We start from the raw sequence: 14,462 nt of genomic DNA, 5'->3' as shown, positions 1-14,462 counted from the left end.
AAAAGAAAAAAGAAAGAAAGAAAGAAAAAGAAAGAAAGAAAGAAAGAAAAAGAAAGAAAGAAAGAAAGAAAAAAGAAAAGGAAGGAAAGAAAGAAAGAAAGAAAGGAAGGAAGGAAGAAAGGAAGAAAGAAAAGGAAAAAGAACTACTTTCAAGGACCCGTTAAGAGGGCTAATGGGATGAGCCTAGAGTCTTAATGTCGAACCCTACTTAAGCCATGAGATTTTAATTGGATATAATTTCCCAGTGTATCTCTAACTGGTCAAAAATCTCTCAGCAAATTACAAACAATAAAAAATCAAGGCACAGGATTTGAGGCAAATGCTGAGAAAAATCTGTTTTCCTATTCTCTCTTCCTTCCCATCTGCCCAAGGAGCCTACTCTGTTTGTGACAGCTTGAAGGTTTTCATCAGGGTGGCAGGGTACATGTGCAGACTCCACATGAGGATCCACGATTAAGAAGAGAGGTCTGCACTGTGCTGGGAATGGGCTTGGCACAGCAGGAGAAAACTGCTACACAGGCAGCATGGCAGTAGGCAAGACCCCATCTATCTCTGGGTTTGCTGAAGACTGATGGAAAATCAAAAACCTCTCACCCATGGATCGGTAATGAACATCCCTTGGCCCTTTCCCAACACCTTTTCTGAAGATCTGACATGCCTACAGACTCCAATTACTAGGAACTGTTACAATTTGTGAAAAACAACTCCTTTAAAGATTTTCTTAGAAAGATTTTTGAAAAGCAATTACACCAGGCCCACTGCTAATAAGCAGCTCTTCTATAACCAGCTACCCATAACCTGGTGAAAAGCAGGTCATCTTTTCACAGAGAACATAAAAAGGGAAAGAATGAGTGAGACCTTTACTCCATGTGGACCACCTTTACTATTTTTCTTGAGAGAGAAAAGATCAAAATAAGGGATAGTAAAGGGGGAAGCTGAAGCGAAAATTTAGCTTTAAATTGACCCAAGTTCTGCCCATAACCAGGGATCTGCCTAAGTGACACCATTTGGGCCCTGTGGTTTTTTACACCTGTGTTGCCACAAAGATTCAGGGTGAGTTCAGGCCTAATTAATCCAACCAAAAGAGCCTCCTGATAAAGCATTTCTCAGGCTCTTACTCTTCACCAAACCACAATCAGCCCAACTTTACTCAGTTTCCAATTCCCTTCTTTCACTTTTCTATCCACCACCCCCCACAGGAAACTTGAGCTCCTTTTTTCATTTTGCTAAATGCAAAAGACCCAACATGAGTAGCTTCAGAGGGGTAGGAGTATTTCTTCTACAGGGGCTTAAATCTCATATTTAAAACTCTTAAGAGCTTGCATCTTCCAGTTCAAAATTATAGCAGTTAACATAAAACAATTCATTATTAATTCATCCAGTAAATACTAATTGAGGCTCTACTATGTGCTAGACATTGAGAATACACTGGTGAAGGAACAAAATACTTGCTATCAGAGCCTCCATTCTAGTGGGAGGAGACAGACAATACAAAGAGGAAAGATTTTCTTTCCCAAGCTTTAGGATCCTACAAGTCAGGAACAGGAGAAGGGCAGAAAAAAGATAGCACTCTGTAAGAGAAGAGCTACTATCAAAGACGAGTGACACCTACCTCTGCAATACACGTAAGTATAATCAGACAGAGTTTGCCACTGTGAAGCCGATGCTCATCTGTAAAGAAAAAATAAACCCTTCTCACCATATCATCCAAATCATGTTTATATAGAGAATAAAGATGTGTATCATCACAAAGATCATTTCTACTTTCCCCCTCCCTACAAAATTCCTGAATGAAAAATCAAGACTAATTCTTGCTATTCTACTAGGCAAGAGAATTCTCCAGAAGATTTTTTAGAAAAATGGAAAGCTAACCACCTTCCTGAGAATCTAATTATTATGGTTCCTACCATCATGGCCCAAATCAGGGCCATGCCCTTTGCTTCCCTAAAAACGCTTTGCTTCTGAATAGTCAGGTCTATTCCCTTCCCCATCCCCTCCCATCTATCAGTTATAAGCACCACCATCTACAGCCACGTCCCACAAAACCTAGAAAGGTTTTAAAACTGTTCATAGCAAACTGGCCGTGGAATCAGAAACAAACTAACCAAAAACCAGGGTCCAGTTCCTGCCTTTCCTTGTACTGTGCACACTACTTATGACTGGGAAAGCTGTGAACGCTTCATCATATTTCTTTTCTTCCTGCCAAAGTTATTCACTCTACAAATATTTACTTAATACCTACTACATGGCAGGCACTATGCTAGGCATTACTGATACAGCACTGAACTGAACAAAGGTCCCTGGTCTCCCAGAACTCACATTCTAGTTATTAAAAAAGAAGAAGGTAACCTCAGTAGCAGGGCTTTAAGCCCACACAAATGACCAAGAAAGAGCTACTCCATCACTGTCAATTACCAGAACCATCAAAGCTTATTTACTTCCCAGGATCTTTGCGGGTGAGGGGTGAAATGGAGGCAAGAAGAGGGCCATACCAGCATATCCAAAATGGACAAATGGTTATGATGCTTCAAATTAGCTTTGACAGGACCCAAACTGAAGTCCATTCTGAGAAAAGATCTATTAACAGATTACAGTGCTATAGAAAGGAACTAATAGAACTCACCCTGACATTAACCTGTTACTTCCTCAAAAATCAACTAAAACCTGACAATTAGAAGGCATAATGGGCCAGAAACACATTCACCTCTCCTCATAGACAGTGCATATAGAATAATGATAATGATACTTCCTTGACATTCCCCAGAGCTTACATCAGCACTCCTAGGCAGCCAGCAAAGAAATGCCCCTGCCTATGCAAAACTAGATTCATGAGACTCTTCTACCTACCTCTGGCCACAGAATTTCTCTGGCACTATCTTCCCTTTCCCCAAAAGCTGATGAGCAACTCCTATAAAAAAGCCTGCAGCTATCTCTCCACTTAAAAAAAAAAAAAAAGTGTTTCTGAATATAAAAATAAGGCCTATTTCATTATAAACTTTTTTAAATTCAGAGAAGCATAAAAGACAATAAAAACCAAGTTTAATCATCCCATCCAGATGTCCTGTTAAGATTTTGGTGAATCGACTTTAAAATTTATGCATAGGTATACATAGATTTTTTAAAATATTTTTGCCTAATGTCTATTTTAAAGGTTGAGCAGATACTCCTCCAAGGTGACAACACCCGAGTCAGAAGAACTCAGTCAGAAGAAAAAAAAGGCTTTGAAAGCAGAGCTGAATCGAGGGAATGATAAACAAAATTCTGCAGACTGGATAAGAGAGGAACAACTGGGTAGGGGACACACAGGTAGCTTCAATATCATTAATATTTCTTCAGCTGAGTGGTAGGTTCACATGTTCATTTTATATATTTTTTTTAAGATTTTATTTATTTATTTGAGAGAGAGAGAATGAGAGGGAAGAGGGTCAGAGGGAGAAGCAGTCTCCCCGCTGAGCAGGGAGCCCGATGTGGGACTCGATCCCAGGACTCCAAGATCATGACCTGAGCGGAAGGCAGTCGCTTAACCAACTGAGCCACCCAGGCACCCCCACATGTTCATTTTATATTATACTTTATAACTCATGCTATTTATTATACTTATTAAAAACTTTATAATTTAATATTTATATATATTAGAAGTATCTTTTTATAGGTACCAAACAATAAATATATAATTAAAAAGAAAGAGCTAATATCTGGGGTATGGGGACAGAGCAGAGCCAAGAAAAAATTGCTTCTATTTGCTCCTAAAACCATAATGAAATCCTGTTAGGGCATGCAGAAGGTCAGGGGCTTAATAGCAAGACAGCTGGGCCAACAAAGCCACCCAGGAGCCATTTTTTTCCCTCTCTGCACTCCCTCAGTCTCACAGGAGCCATTTTTGAAATTAATTCTTCATAGTGCCTAACCCTGCCCCTTGCCATATTTAGGCTGCCTGTCAGCAAAGACCTAACTGAGCCTGAGTTTAGAGAGACAGTCTGAGACCGCCCATACTACAATTAATCTGCCCTCAATTTTGCCTTCCATTTTATGTATGACAAAGTGACCAGCACAAACAGCTTTATATGATCATTAAACTTAGAAGTAAAAATTTAAAAAATTAAAATTAAAAAAAAAGGGGCACCTGGGGTGGCTGTCTTTAAGCGTCTGCCTTCGGCTCAGGTCATGATCCCAGGGTTCTGGGATCGAGCCCCACATTGGGCTCCCTGTTCAGTGGGAAGCCTGGTCCTCCCTCTCCCACTCCCCCTGCTTGTGTTCCCTCTCTCACTATGTCTCTCTCTGTCAAATAAATAAATAAAATCTTAAAAAAAAAAAAAAAGTTCCAAGGGCCTCAATTCACTATGTTATATCAAGCAAAGCTACAAGTTCACTTGCAGGGTCACATCTATACAGTCTCTCTCTTCTGTGGTTGCTGTGACATTTCTAGAGAAAGAGGTTACCCCCCTCCATAAAGGAGAAGCAAAAGCCTCAGGAAACACAGATACACAAGAGTCTTGCCATCCTCACCAATCAGATCTCACTTGCCAAGTCTCAAGAGGTTCACCATCTCTGTAGCTCCCAATGGACTGAATTATATACTGGATAGAATCTGCTGGGTTTCCTCCCAATCCCTTCTCACACCTAGCCCAAGTACTCCCTTTCCCTACCATCAATTAAAAGATCACAGAAAGATCATAAACCGATGAAGAACAGGAAACCAGAGACAATAAACTCAAACTTTTCCAACAGCCAGTCCTCTCCCACTTCCACTCTGTATCTCTGGATGGGTACTGACACTTCTATTTTAAGTGTTAAGGAACACTGTCCCTCTTAATCTCACCTCTTCCTACTGTAGTTGGTACAACAGTCCAAGAATTCTCACGACAAGCTGATGCTTCCAGTTCTTGTCCTCAAAAGGGAATTCCCCGAAGTGTGCTAATCCCCCCACTTCCCACACACAAGAGTTTGCATCTACTTACCAAAATCTGCTAAAATGACTTGCTAGTTTTTGTAGAGACCAACTTTTTTCCTGTTCTATTTTTGAAGTACTACCCCTCCAGCTCCAGGTTTTCCCAACACCACCTAATTGCCATCTGGCAGTGAGAAATCACTGTTTTCCAGTAATCAGGACCATCGCCCTGTAAAGGAGGCCCCAGTGGTTCATCCTGTCCAAGCTCCAAAGTATTAATGCTGTTCCTTGATTCTAGCTAAGTAGCTGCTGCCAAACCCCCTGCTTCCCGAGCCCCCAAAGTAGCATGACTTACCTTTGGTGTCCTGCATGACAATCGAGCTATACTTCAAGAAGGTTATCAGCAGATTACTGGTCTGTACATCTGCATCCAGTGGGAGTTCCACAGAACTTATAACTGGAATAGAACAGATGAAATGCACTTAGCCTACAACATATTCCATCTAACACTTCTACCTACATAGCCAATTTGCCAGCAGGCAAGGAAATCACTAAATAAACTTTTTCACAAGAGGGAGGACCAAGTGCTTATCATAAAACCCTTAGCTACTGTTCCCAGACCTCTAGAGCCCTTCCTACTCCCAAGATTAAGACCAATACCCTTCTCATAATCTAGAAGGGCTAGTCTCCAGGAACAGTGCTTTCCTCCCAGCATCCTAAGAAAGGTCTTTTGATTCCACTTCTAGCCTCAAGTAACCCAAAAGTGTTCAGGGCCCTTCTGAAGGCACTCTGATTTGTACCTAAGGGAAAGATCTGTATTGAATATAAATGAGCCTTGCTTTGATGAGTCTCCTGCTTAAAAGAAATGACAATTCATTCCTAATAAGGAGAAATCTTGCTCAGTTTTGAGAAAATGCCTCTAGGCTGGAAATACCCAAGATGGAATGGAAAAAAGTTAAGGCAGAACTATATTCAAATTCTACTCCTTAATCCCTTCCCCCCTGAAAGAGGACCAGAAAAAAAATACCAAACTGAAAACAGGTGGATATTACCGATTGGGACAGCTTGGAAACTGAGTTTTATTTACCCAACTGCTTGCTATTTCCAAGAGAAACTACCCCTTGTCCCCACTCTCTGAGCCACACTCCTAATAAACAATGAGGGACCAAACCAGGGCTGGGACCCACAAAGAACAGTCTTTTTATTTCTTTTTTTTTTTTTCCCTCCACACCCAACATGGGGCTTGAACTCATGACCGAAAGCCAGCCAGGAGCCCCCAGAACAGTCTTAATGTAGATTTTTCAAGCTTCTAAGACTTTAAATTAGACTTACACATCTTGTTAACTGTTTTTACACTAGGACATAATATAAAAGCAAAAGGAGACTCATGCTGGCTCAGACAAGCTAGAGAATCTACAGCTTTCTGCTGTATTTTCACCTATAGAAGACTCATTTGAGTTTGGGATATTATTCATAATATGTATTCATAACCATAATGGACCCCTCTGGAGTTATTACAATGTATACGGAGAACATTTATTAACAATGGGAAACATTTGCATATAATGGTTCCAAACACACAACAAAAAGCCTTATGAGAAGAAATTAGCATGCCCAATCCCTGGCTGTTTTCCAACAGTTCAGCCCCCCAAAACTAATAAAAGACAAATGTATTTTTATGTTGAAATACCAAAAGGCCTTAATTCATACTATGGGTTAATGACCTGAGACTACCAATTCAAACTCCAGCCTGTTTTGAAGCTCAGAGCCCATAATCCTTCCTTTGTCCAATACAAAGAGGCATCTAACTGGTAAGTGGAACTTTTTTCCTACTCACACACAGCAGTAACTGGAAAACCGTCTTATGTAATATGTAGAAATATAGAAGTATATGTATTTTTAGTTTACCAGAAAGTCCTCTCATGCCAAGGCTGAGTTGTCAAATGTCAAGTCTGAGCTGAGAACAAATGTTACATCTAAACTGCTGGCTTTTAAAAATAATGGTTCCAGTAACATACCTTTAAATCTAAGTGGGCCACTGAGCACCACTATACATAATTAAAAACCAAAACCTGAAAACAAAGTTATAATGTTTAGGATCCCTATTGAAAAGAAATTAATCAGGAGAGAAGAAAGAATAAAACAGAAGAAATAGAATAAAATCCCTCACAAATTAAAATCTCCTTCCTAAAGAAGAGTTATTCCTTGATCTTTGGCTTCATAATGCTTCCTAGCAGCCTCTATCAAGGGGGACAGTCATTTGAAAGTGGGCTGACTCCATCTTCCCACTAGAAAAAATAAAAGCTCACTAGTTGTAGGTAAGTAAGCACAAATCCTGCCATTGCATAATCAAGTGTGTAGGTGGAAGTGTTCACAATGAACAGTTTGAAAGGCAGTTCTCTGAAGCGTCCAAACCCCAACATCACATGGGACTCAGATTATATAGATATATATATATATGGCTTTTGATAGCCATGGTAACCAGGCAGGCTTCATCCTTAAAGAGAAAGAACAGTATTTCTATTGGATTTTTCAGGGACCTGAAAAAGCAGAGACAAACAGGCAGTCCTTACTACTTCCTCCTTCTCATTAAGATATTTTGGAATTTAACTTTCAGTTCAGAATGGATCCAATTTGCTACATAGACTTGAATATCAATGGCACCTCCCTGACACATTTCTGTCCCAACACCACTTTCACTACCTTCAAATGCTACTGCCACAGGTGCCAGATGAAAATGTCAGGGAGAAAGAGCAGATCAAAGAAGGTCACTTCACAGACATAGAGAGGCACAGAGAAAGGATCGAAGTTAGATTTCCTCTACTTCTTTACCCAAAATTCAGTCAACATTTTAGGCAAAACATCAAGTACTAACAAAGATTATTCTTAGGTTAATATACTCTATCAAACACAGTTAGATGACAAACTTCATTGGGGAAAATTCGTAATTTCTTTCCTGTTATCGTTTTCTTAAGTCCCAGCCATAAAATTTAAAAAGTAGAAATTCTGTGTGGGTGGGTAGGTGTGTTTCAGAGGGAGAAGTCTTAGATACCAAATTCTCAATTATAATACACTCAAAGCTTATTGTTTTCCCACTGGAAGTGCTGGCAGATACATACCAGTGAGTAAAACCCCAGGTTCACTCTCTCTTCCATGTACTCTACAAATATTTATTAAGCAGCGACCATGCCAGGCACTACGCTGGACAGACAGTAGTGAACAAAACAGACATGGTCCTTGCCCTGACCCGTGTCCTGGTTCTTAGTCTCAATTTTCACTAACATGAGGTGATCCACTTATTTCTCTGGCCTCAATTCCCTCATTTGGGCAATGGTAACATGAGATAGTATTACTACCTTATTTTTATTTCAGAGAGATATTCATAAAATATCTCATACCTTATTTTTATTTCAGAGAGATATTCATAAAATATCTCACAAGTACCCAGAGAGTTTGGCAGGAATGGCATTGCTGACCTCAGAGGTCCCTTTCAGTTCTAGCACCCCATGATTCTACAACCATTCCCTGAGGACAAGTTAGAGTTATGTAGCTTCTTACACAGGAAAAACACTTGACTTTCTTTTCCCAAGCTTCCTTTGGAGCTTTAGAAGTCCTGAAGGATAGCACCTCAGAGCAATTTCGTAGCTGAAAGAATCAACAGCTGTGTTCTTTGTTCAACACGGCTATGCTCACCCTGAAAGACTCAAGATCATATTGGTGAAGAAAACAAGAGGTGGGGGGCTTACCATCAGAGGAGGGCGGCGTGGTCCCAAGCGGTGTGGCTGGGGTTGCAGGAACAGGACCGACAGGAGTTGTCACCAAGCCCATTTCTGGATGACTCTGAAAGAGAACAGAAGCAGGCAAGAAAAGACATAACCCAGTTCTGAGTACCGTCTCCGTAATATCCTTTCTGGTATTCCTGACCTCATACTTAGACGGAATGCTCACTGAGGAGGGACTGCTTCTACACCGAGTTCCCTTGAGAACCTGATTCCTGCTGATGCTTATTAACGTCTAATAAGAAGCTCTGTGGGCTAGTTTTTTTAAGCAAGTAAGTTTCCATTACATAAGTTTTTCTGCAGAACCATGCAAATAAAAAACCGGGGTAAACAAATACATGAGATTATTCTACCAAAAAAAGGGCATCTGCAGTCCTATCTGAACCTGGGCAAGGACTACTCTCATCAGATCAACCTAAAACACATCTACAGGGCGCCTGGGTGGCTCCGATGGTTAAGCCTCTGCCTTCGGCTTAGGTCGTGATCCCAGGGTCCTGGGAACGAGTCCCGCATCGGGCTCCCTGCTCAGCAGAGAGCCTGCTTCTCCCTCTCCCTCTGCACCTCCCCCTGCTCATGCTCTCTCTCTCTCTCTGTCTCAAATGAATAAATTTTTTAAAAAATCTTATAATAAATAAATAAATAAAATAAAACACATCTATAGACTGTTCTGATGACCACACAGTTGACTAGTAAGTACAGGCAAGGCAAGTGGATAAGAAGTGCTATAAAAAGAGCTATGCAGACAGCAGCCTCCCTGTTCCACAACTAATAAAGAGTATGTCGGGTGGAAGCAGAGACATGGGGGAGACATCCACTGGGACCAAAACAGACAACTCCTCTGTCTGACCCTCCTTAGCCATCTCTGTCACATCAGCTCTTAAGAATTAAGCTGAGGGGCGCCTGGGTGGCTCAGCTGGTTGGGCGACTGCCTTCGGCTCAGGTCATGGTCCCAGGGTCCTGGGATCGAGCCCCGCATCAGGCTCCCTGCTCAGCGGGAAGCCTGCTTCTCCATCTCCCACTCCCCCTGCTTGTGTTCCTGCTCTCGCTGTCTCTCTCTCTCTCTCTGTCAATTAAATAAATAAATAAAATCTTTAAAAAAGAATTAAGCTGAGTGGTGGCTACTCCCTTCTCTTCCCCAACAGGTTCCTCAGCCTTTTACCTCTCTTACCCCCTTTAAAATCAGCTCCAGAATCCAGAGAGCAGACAAACAGAATGAGAATAGTGGGTAAAATCTCTCATGTTCTCAGTCTTGATAAATAAGTGTCCTCGTAGGCAGACCCTAAACAAGCACACTACTTGTTAAGCATGACCTCATTTTTTTTTGTTAAAACTCAGTGATTCCATACACATCTGCCCTTAGAGAAAAAAGCATAAGCCAATGTTCTTTTAAAAGAAACCTACATACATATTTTAAACCCTCTGACTTTAAGATAAAAACACTTTATCAATTTTTAAAAGACGGCTTTCATAGACATTGGGTAGGGTATGTGCTATGGTAAGCGTTGTGAATTGTGCAAGACTGTTGAATCACAGATCTGTACTTCTGAAACAAATAATGCAACATATGTTAAAAAAGAAAAAGAAGAAGATAGCAGGAGGGGAAGAATGAAGGGGAGTAAGTTGGAGGGGGAGACGAACCATGAGAGACGATGGACTCTGAAAAACAATCTGAGGGTTCTAGAGGGGAGGTGGGTAGGGGGATGGGTTAGCCTGGTGATGGGTATTAAAGAGGGCACATTCTGCGTGGAGCACTGGGTGTTATGCACAAACAATGAATCATGGGACACTACATCAAGAACTAATGATGTAATGTATGGTGATTAACATAACAATAAAAATTTTTAAAAAAAGATGGCTTTCATGGACAGCACTTGAGTTCTCAACCTGTGCTAGTCCCCTTCTCTACCAACTACTCAGGATATCCCAAGCTGGGCAAGTGACCCAGCACTCGGTATTCTATGACTTCCTGCTTTCAAGCGATTTGTAGACCATTCTGTTGTTGTTGTTAACAGCTAGACTTATGTTAGACAAGCTATTTTTTACTTTTCTTCTCTGGATATTAGTGAAATAATAAGACAAGTGATTTGACCTATTTTATCTCTAGTTGTAATTCCACAGTGGTTTAGAAAGCAGAAAACCTGACATAAAAATCCATATGGGCAGATAATACCAAGGGACTGCCAGTGTGCAAAATGAAGTAATTTCCATTCAAAATAATCTCCATTCATTTGGGTTAAGAGAATTGGGAAACTGGGCAAAAGAATAGTAAACTGGTCAAAGCCATTACCTTGCATGTTATCAGACCCACTTCAGCACCAGATGGAAACATACATATCTGAGGACAGCCCGCCGCAAAGACAACTGATGCACCTCTGTTGCTACCACTTACTAATACAAAGCAAGATCTAAATAGGCACAGCCAGATAGGGTTCTCAATGGAGTGAATCTGTATGAAATTCAGGGAGAAGGACTGGAGTTTTTAACATAACCAACCTGGGCTAACACTGTGATGAAGTTACGATTTAAATGAACAGCTTCATAAAGTGCCAGAAGGATGGCCTCATTGGTTCTAAAGAAGAAAAGAGAACAAATTGGAGAGGCTCTTACAGTGGAAGAGTTAAAACAGTATGACCATCAAGATAAAATTTCACCCAGCTCCTCATTATCAGTCCCTTTGCATTTCTAATACTCCCTTTATTTCGTTGTTGGGTTTATATAAAGAGTATATACGGAAGGAGTCAGGGCCTTAACTTAATTCCTTAGAACTAGTTCTTACCTACTTCATTCCCTATTTTCCCTCTCACTTTTCCACCCCAATCCAGTTAAGTCCTTAACTGGCTCAGACACCCAGCCCTCTTGCATTTCAGTCCAGAGACAGCTGGGAACCATTTATCAGCTTCTTAGGGCTCAACAGACATGACCAAAGTAGTGGTTTCTAAGGGTCCATTCTTGTTTAAAACCCAAGAAACAGTTGATAAATCACCATAAAAGTTTGAATCTGTAAAAGATTAGCAAGAGGTAATGTTTCACACTCATATCCAGCCAGAGAGCTCACACTAAAGTTCAACTCACTGCACAAGAATTCCAGGCACTTACTGTACTGAGATTTTCTCATGGGCATCTGCTATGAACATGCTGCCCACCTGTGGAAGAAAAGAGGCATTGCAGACTTATAGCAGGGAAATGTGAGAGGAGCTCTGTGCTTATGAAGCCTTTGATCAGTGAAAAAATAAGCGGCGTGCAGACTGAGGGAACGCGGAACTCTGGCCCACCAGTCATACAGACCAAAACCAGCTCACTTTCAAGACCTTCAAATAATCACAAGTAATAAAATACTGAAATAATGAGAAATCCACTAAATTGTCTTTCCATAAAGGGCCTTAAAAAAGAACAATCAGGAGATGCCTGGGTGCACAGTCAGTTAAGCGTCTGCCTTCAGCTCAGGTCAGGATCCCAGGGTCCTGGGATCAAGTCCCACATTGGGCTCCTTGCTCAGCAGGGAGCCTGCTACTCCCTCTGCCTGCCCCTCCCCTTGCTCATGCCCGCTCTCCTCTCTCTGACAAATAAAATCTTTTAAAAAAAGAACAATCAGGACTTTTGTCCAGCTCTCCTTTTCAATGTATAAGTTTAGTGATCACTGACAGCAAATAAATGTTAACCTAGACCTCCTCATCACTCGGCATCTTTCTTGAAAGTTGCTTACTTGAAGTCAGAAACTAACTCATGAAGAGTACCACAGAAAGCACACTGATTTCATATCCAACATAAGCCGTCTTCAGAAGAATATTTGAGTTTCAGACCAGAAATGTCTATGGAGACCCACTGTCCATCTTTAACAAAATCTTTAGTTTGTGTCATAGGCAGGGGAGCCACATAAGTAAACGGAGTAGGTTGCCTCCAGTATGTGTGATGTCAGAGGCACTGAGAAAGATGCCCATCCCTCTAAAAATACCTTTCCATCTGCCTCCTGATGTCCCAAACTATGCAGCTGGAACTTCCTTTGTTTAGTACAAACTTTTTCTTCCTGGCTAAAAGGCAAGGATCCCTGGAACAGTAATATTATATCCAATTCATTTAACCAAATACCAACATAGCACTCATATTGCTCTGAACTCTGAGAGACCTTACTCATTTATGCTTCAGAGCTAAAGAGCTCAGCAAATCCTTTTCTCAAAGTAAGCTGAGAAAGAAGGGAAGAAGACAAAGGCACTGGGGAGAACAACTGCCTTTTTCGGGGGTACAGGGATAGCTATTTTTTTGCAACGAACTCAAAAATTGTCTTGCCCTACAGCTGATTACTTGAATACTAATGTCCAAGAAAAAAGACTTCCTGAATCTGCCCAGATTCTAAGACCTACTAGATTTATCTCCTAAATATTAGTCCCAGGGGTGCCTGGGTGGCTCAGTTGTTGAGCGTATGCCTATGGCTCAGGTCATGATCTCAGGGTCCTGGGATCGAGCCCCGCATTGGGCTCCCTGCTCCGTGGGGAGCCTGCTTCTCCCTCTCCAACTCCCCCTGCTTGTGTTCCGTCTGTCACTGTGTCTCTCTCTGTCAAATAAATAAAAATCTTAAAAAAAAAAAAAAATCAGTCCCAGGTTACCTGGCCCAAAATGTCTACGGTGTCAAGGTTGAGAAACCTTGTTCAGAAGTCTTGCAAACTGGACCAATAATCCTAAAGTATGGACCTCTCAATCCATTAAATCTTTAGAGGAGTAGCTCAAATCCTTTGCATCAATCCCTTGACTGCAGGACCAACTATGAGGAATCAAGTGGCCATAGCAGACAGCCAAGGAGCACTCAGGTCTGCACTCAGATCTAAATTCTCCTACCTAGTCAAACAATATTCTGCAGGGTCAATCCTCAAACATAGTCAGCTCTTCAGGAGGTAAAAGTCTGACTTAATATGTATGCTTTTTTAGCCTTTAAAAAACTGAATTAATTAATTGGAAAAAGTCAGTCCCAGAGCAATCAGAGCTCTCCTCTCCCTATCTCACTTGGGTTTGGAAATCAATAAAAGAGATAGAGCTCTCAAAAAAATCTGCTCTGAGACACTCTCCCCTCATCATGCCATCATCTCAAACATTTGAACTTCTGATCCAAATCTGTCTACCCCTACAGAACTCTTACATTCCTAGCAGGACAGAAAAAACAAGTTGGACTTACCATATTTGTTAAAGCAGAGAAAAAACCACTCTGGTGTTCTTCTTCCTTGTCTTTATACTGCCTGAACAAAAATAACTAAATTCAACTTTAGTATTACTTATCAAGTATGTCTTTGTCCTTGGCATTCTAGGTAATCAGGGCAGGGCACTCACAGAATTCACTGACTCCAGAAAACAAAAGCATTATGACAATCTAGCCACAGCAGTTTCCCCTGCAAGCTAAGAGGCATGCATCTGCGCTTGAGGCAGCATGTTATCAAAATGCCTGGCTACTTTGGGAGAGACTCAGAACAGCAAGCTGCAAACGTGTGAAACTGCTCTAACATATGGCTGATCCAGTTATTTCCCAAACAGACTATTACTTGAAAAGTGTAACAGTGAAATTACTTTCAGACTGTAACAGTGAAAATCTTGTTTGTTTTTGAAGGAAGAGGAGGGAAATCTGTGAGCTAAACTATTTGTGGAGATGGGGCAGATTTGAAATTCTATATCCAATTGTGTGTGAGCAAAGTCTGAAGAGAAGCAAGCAAGATAATGCCTGGCCCTTGCCAGGATTAGGAACACTTCTGGTTTCTATTCACTGAATACCAGATACCTTCCTCATCCAAAACAAGAGGGAAAGCAAGCATTGA

General features: G+C 41.1%; 1 protein-coding gene across 3 annotated transcripts in view; it reads right to left on the bottom strand.

The window, feature by feature from the left end:
• The window catches only part of ARMH3 (armadillo like helical domain containing 3), a 181,497-nt gene that overhangs the window by 135,280 nt on the left and 31,755 nt on the right, over window positions 1-14,462 (bottom strand). For all 3 annotated transcript variants that reach the window (XM_028098685.1, XM_028098688.2, XM_088019783.1), the window contains 6 exons: window positions 13,832-13,892; window positions 11,764-11,810; window positions 11,161-11,236; window positions 8,635-8,728; window positions 5,244-5,345; window positions 1,613-1,671 (listed from right to left, as the gene is read on the bottom strand). In XM_028098685.1, the coding sequence (XP_027954486.1) occupies window positions 1,613-1,671; window positions 5,244-5,345; window positions 8,635-8,728; window positions 11,161-11,236; window positions 11,764-11,810; window positions 13,832-13,892 (439 nt within the window). The remainder of the gene's footprint in view (window positions 1-1,612; window positions 1,672-5,243; window positions 5,346-8,634; window positions 8,729-11,160; window positions 11,237-11,763; window positions 11,811-13,831; window positions 13,893-14,462) is intronic.

Source organism: Eumetopias jubatus, unplaced genomic scaffold (genome assembly GCF_037043125.1).
Source record: "Eumetopias jubatus isolate StellerSeaLion01/CBP00866 unplaced genomic scaffold, mEumJub1_p1.0 scaffold_17, whole genome shotgun sequence".
NCBI lineage: Eukaryota > Metazoa > Chordata > Mammalia > Carnivora > Otariidae > Eumetopias > Eumetopias jubatus.
The sequence above is the reverse complement of the archived record's forward strand: the minus strand, read 5'-3'. Positions and strand labels throughout refer to the sequence as shown.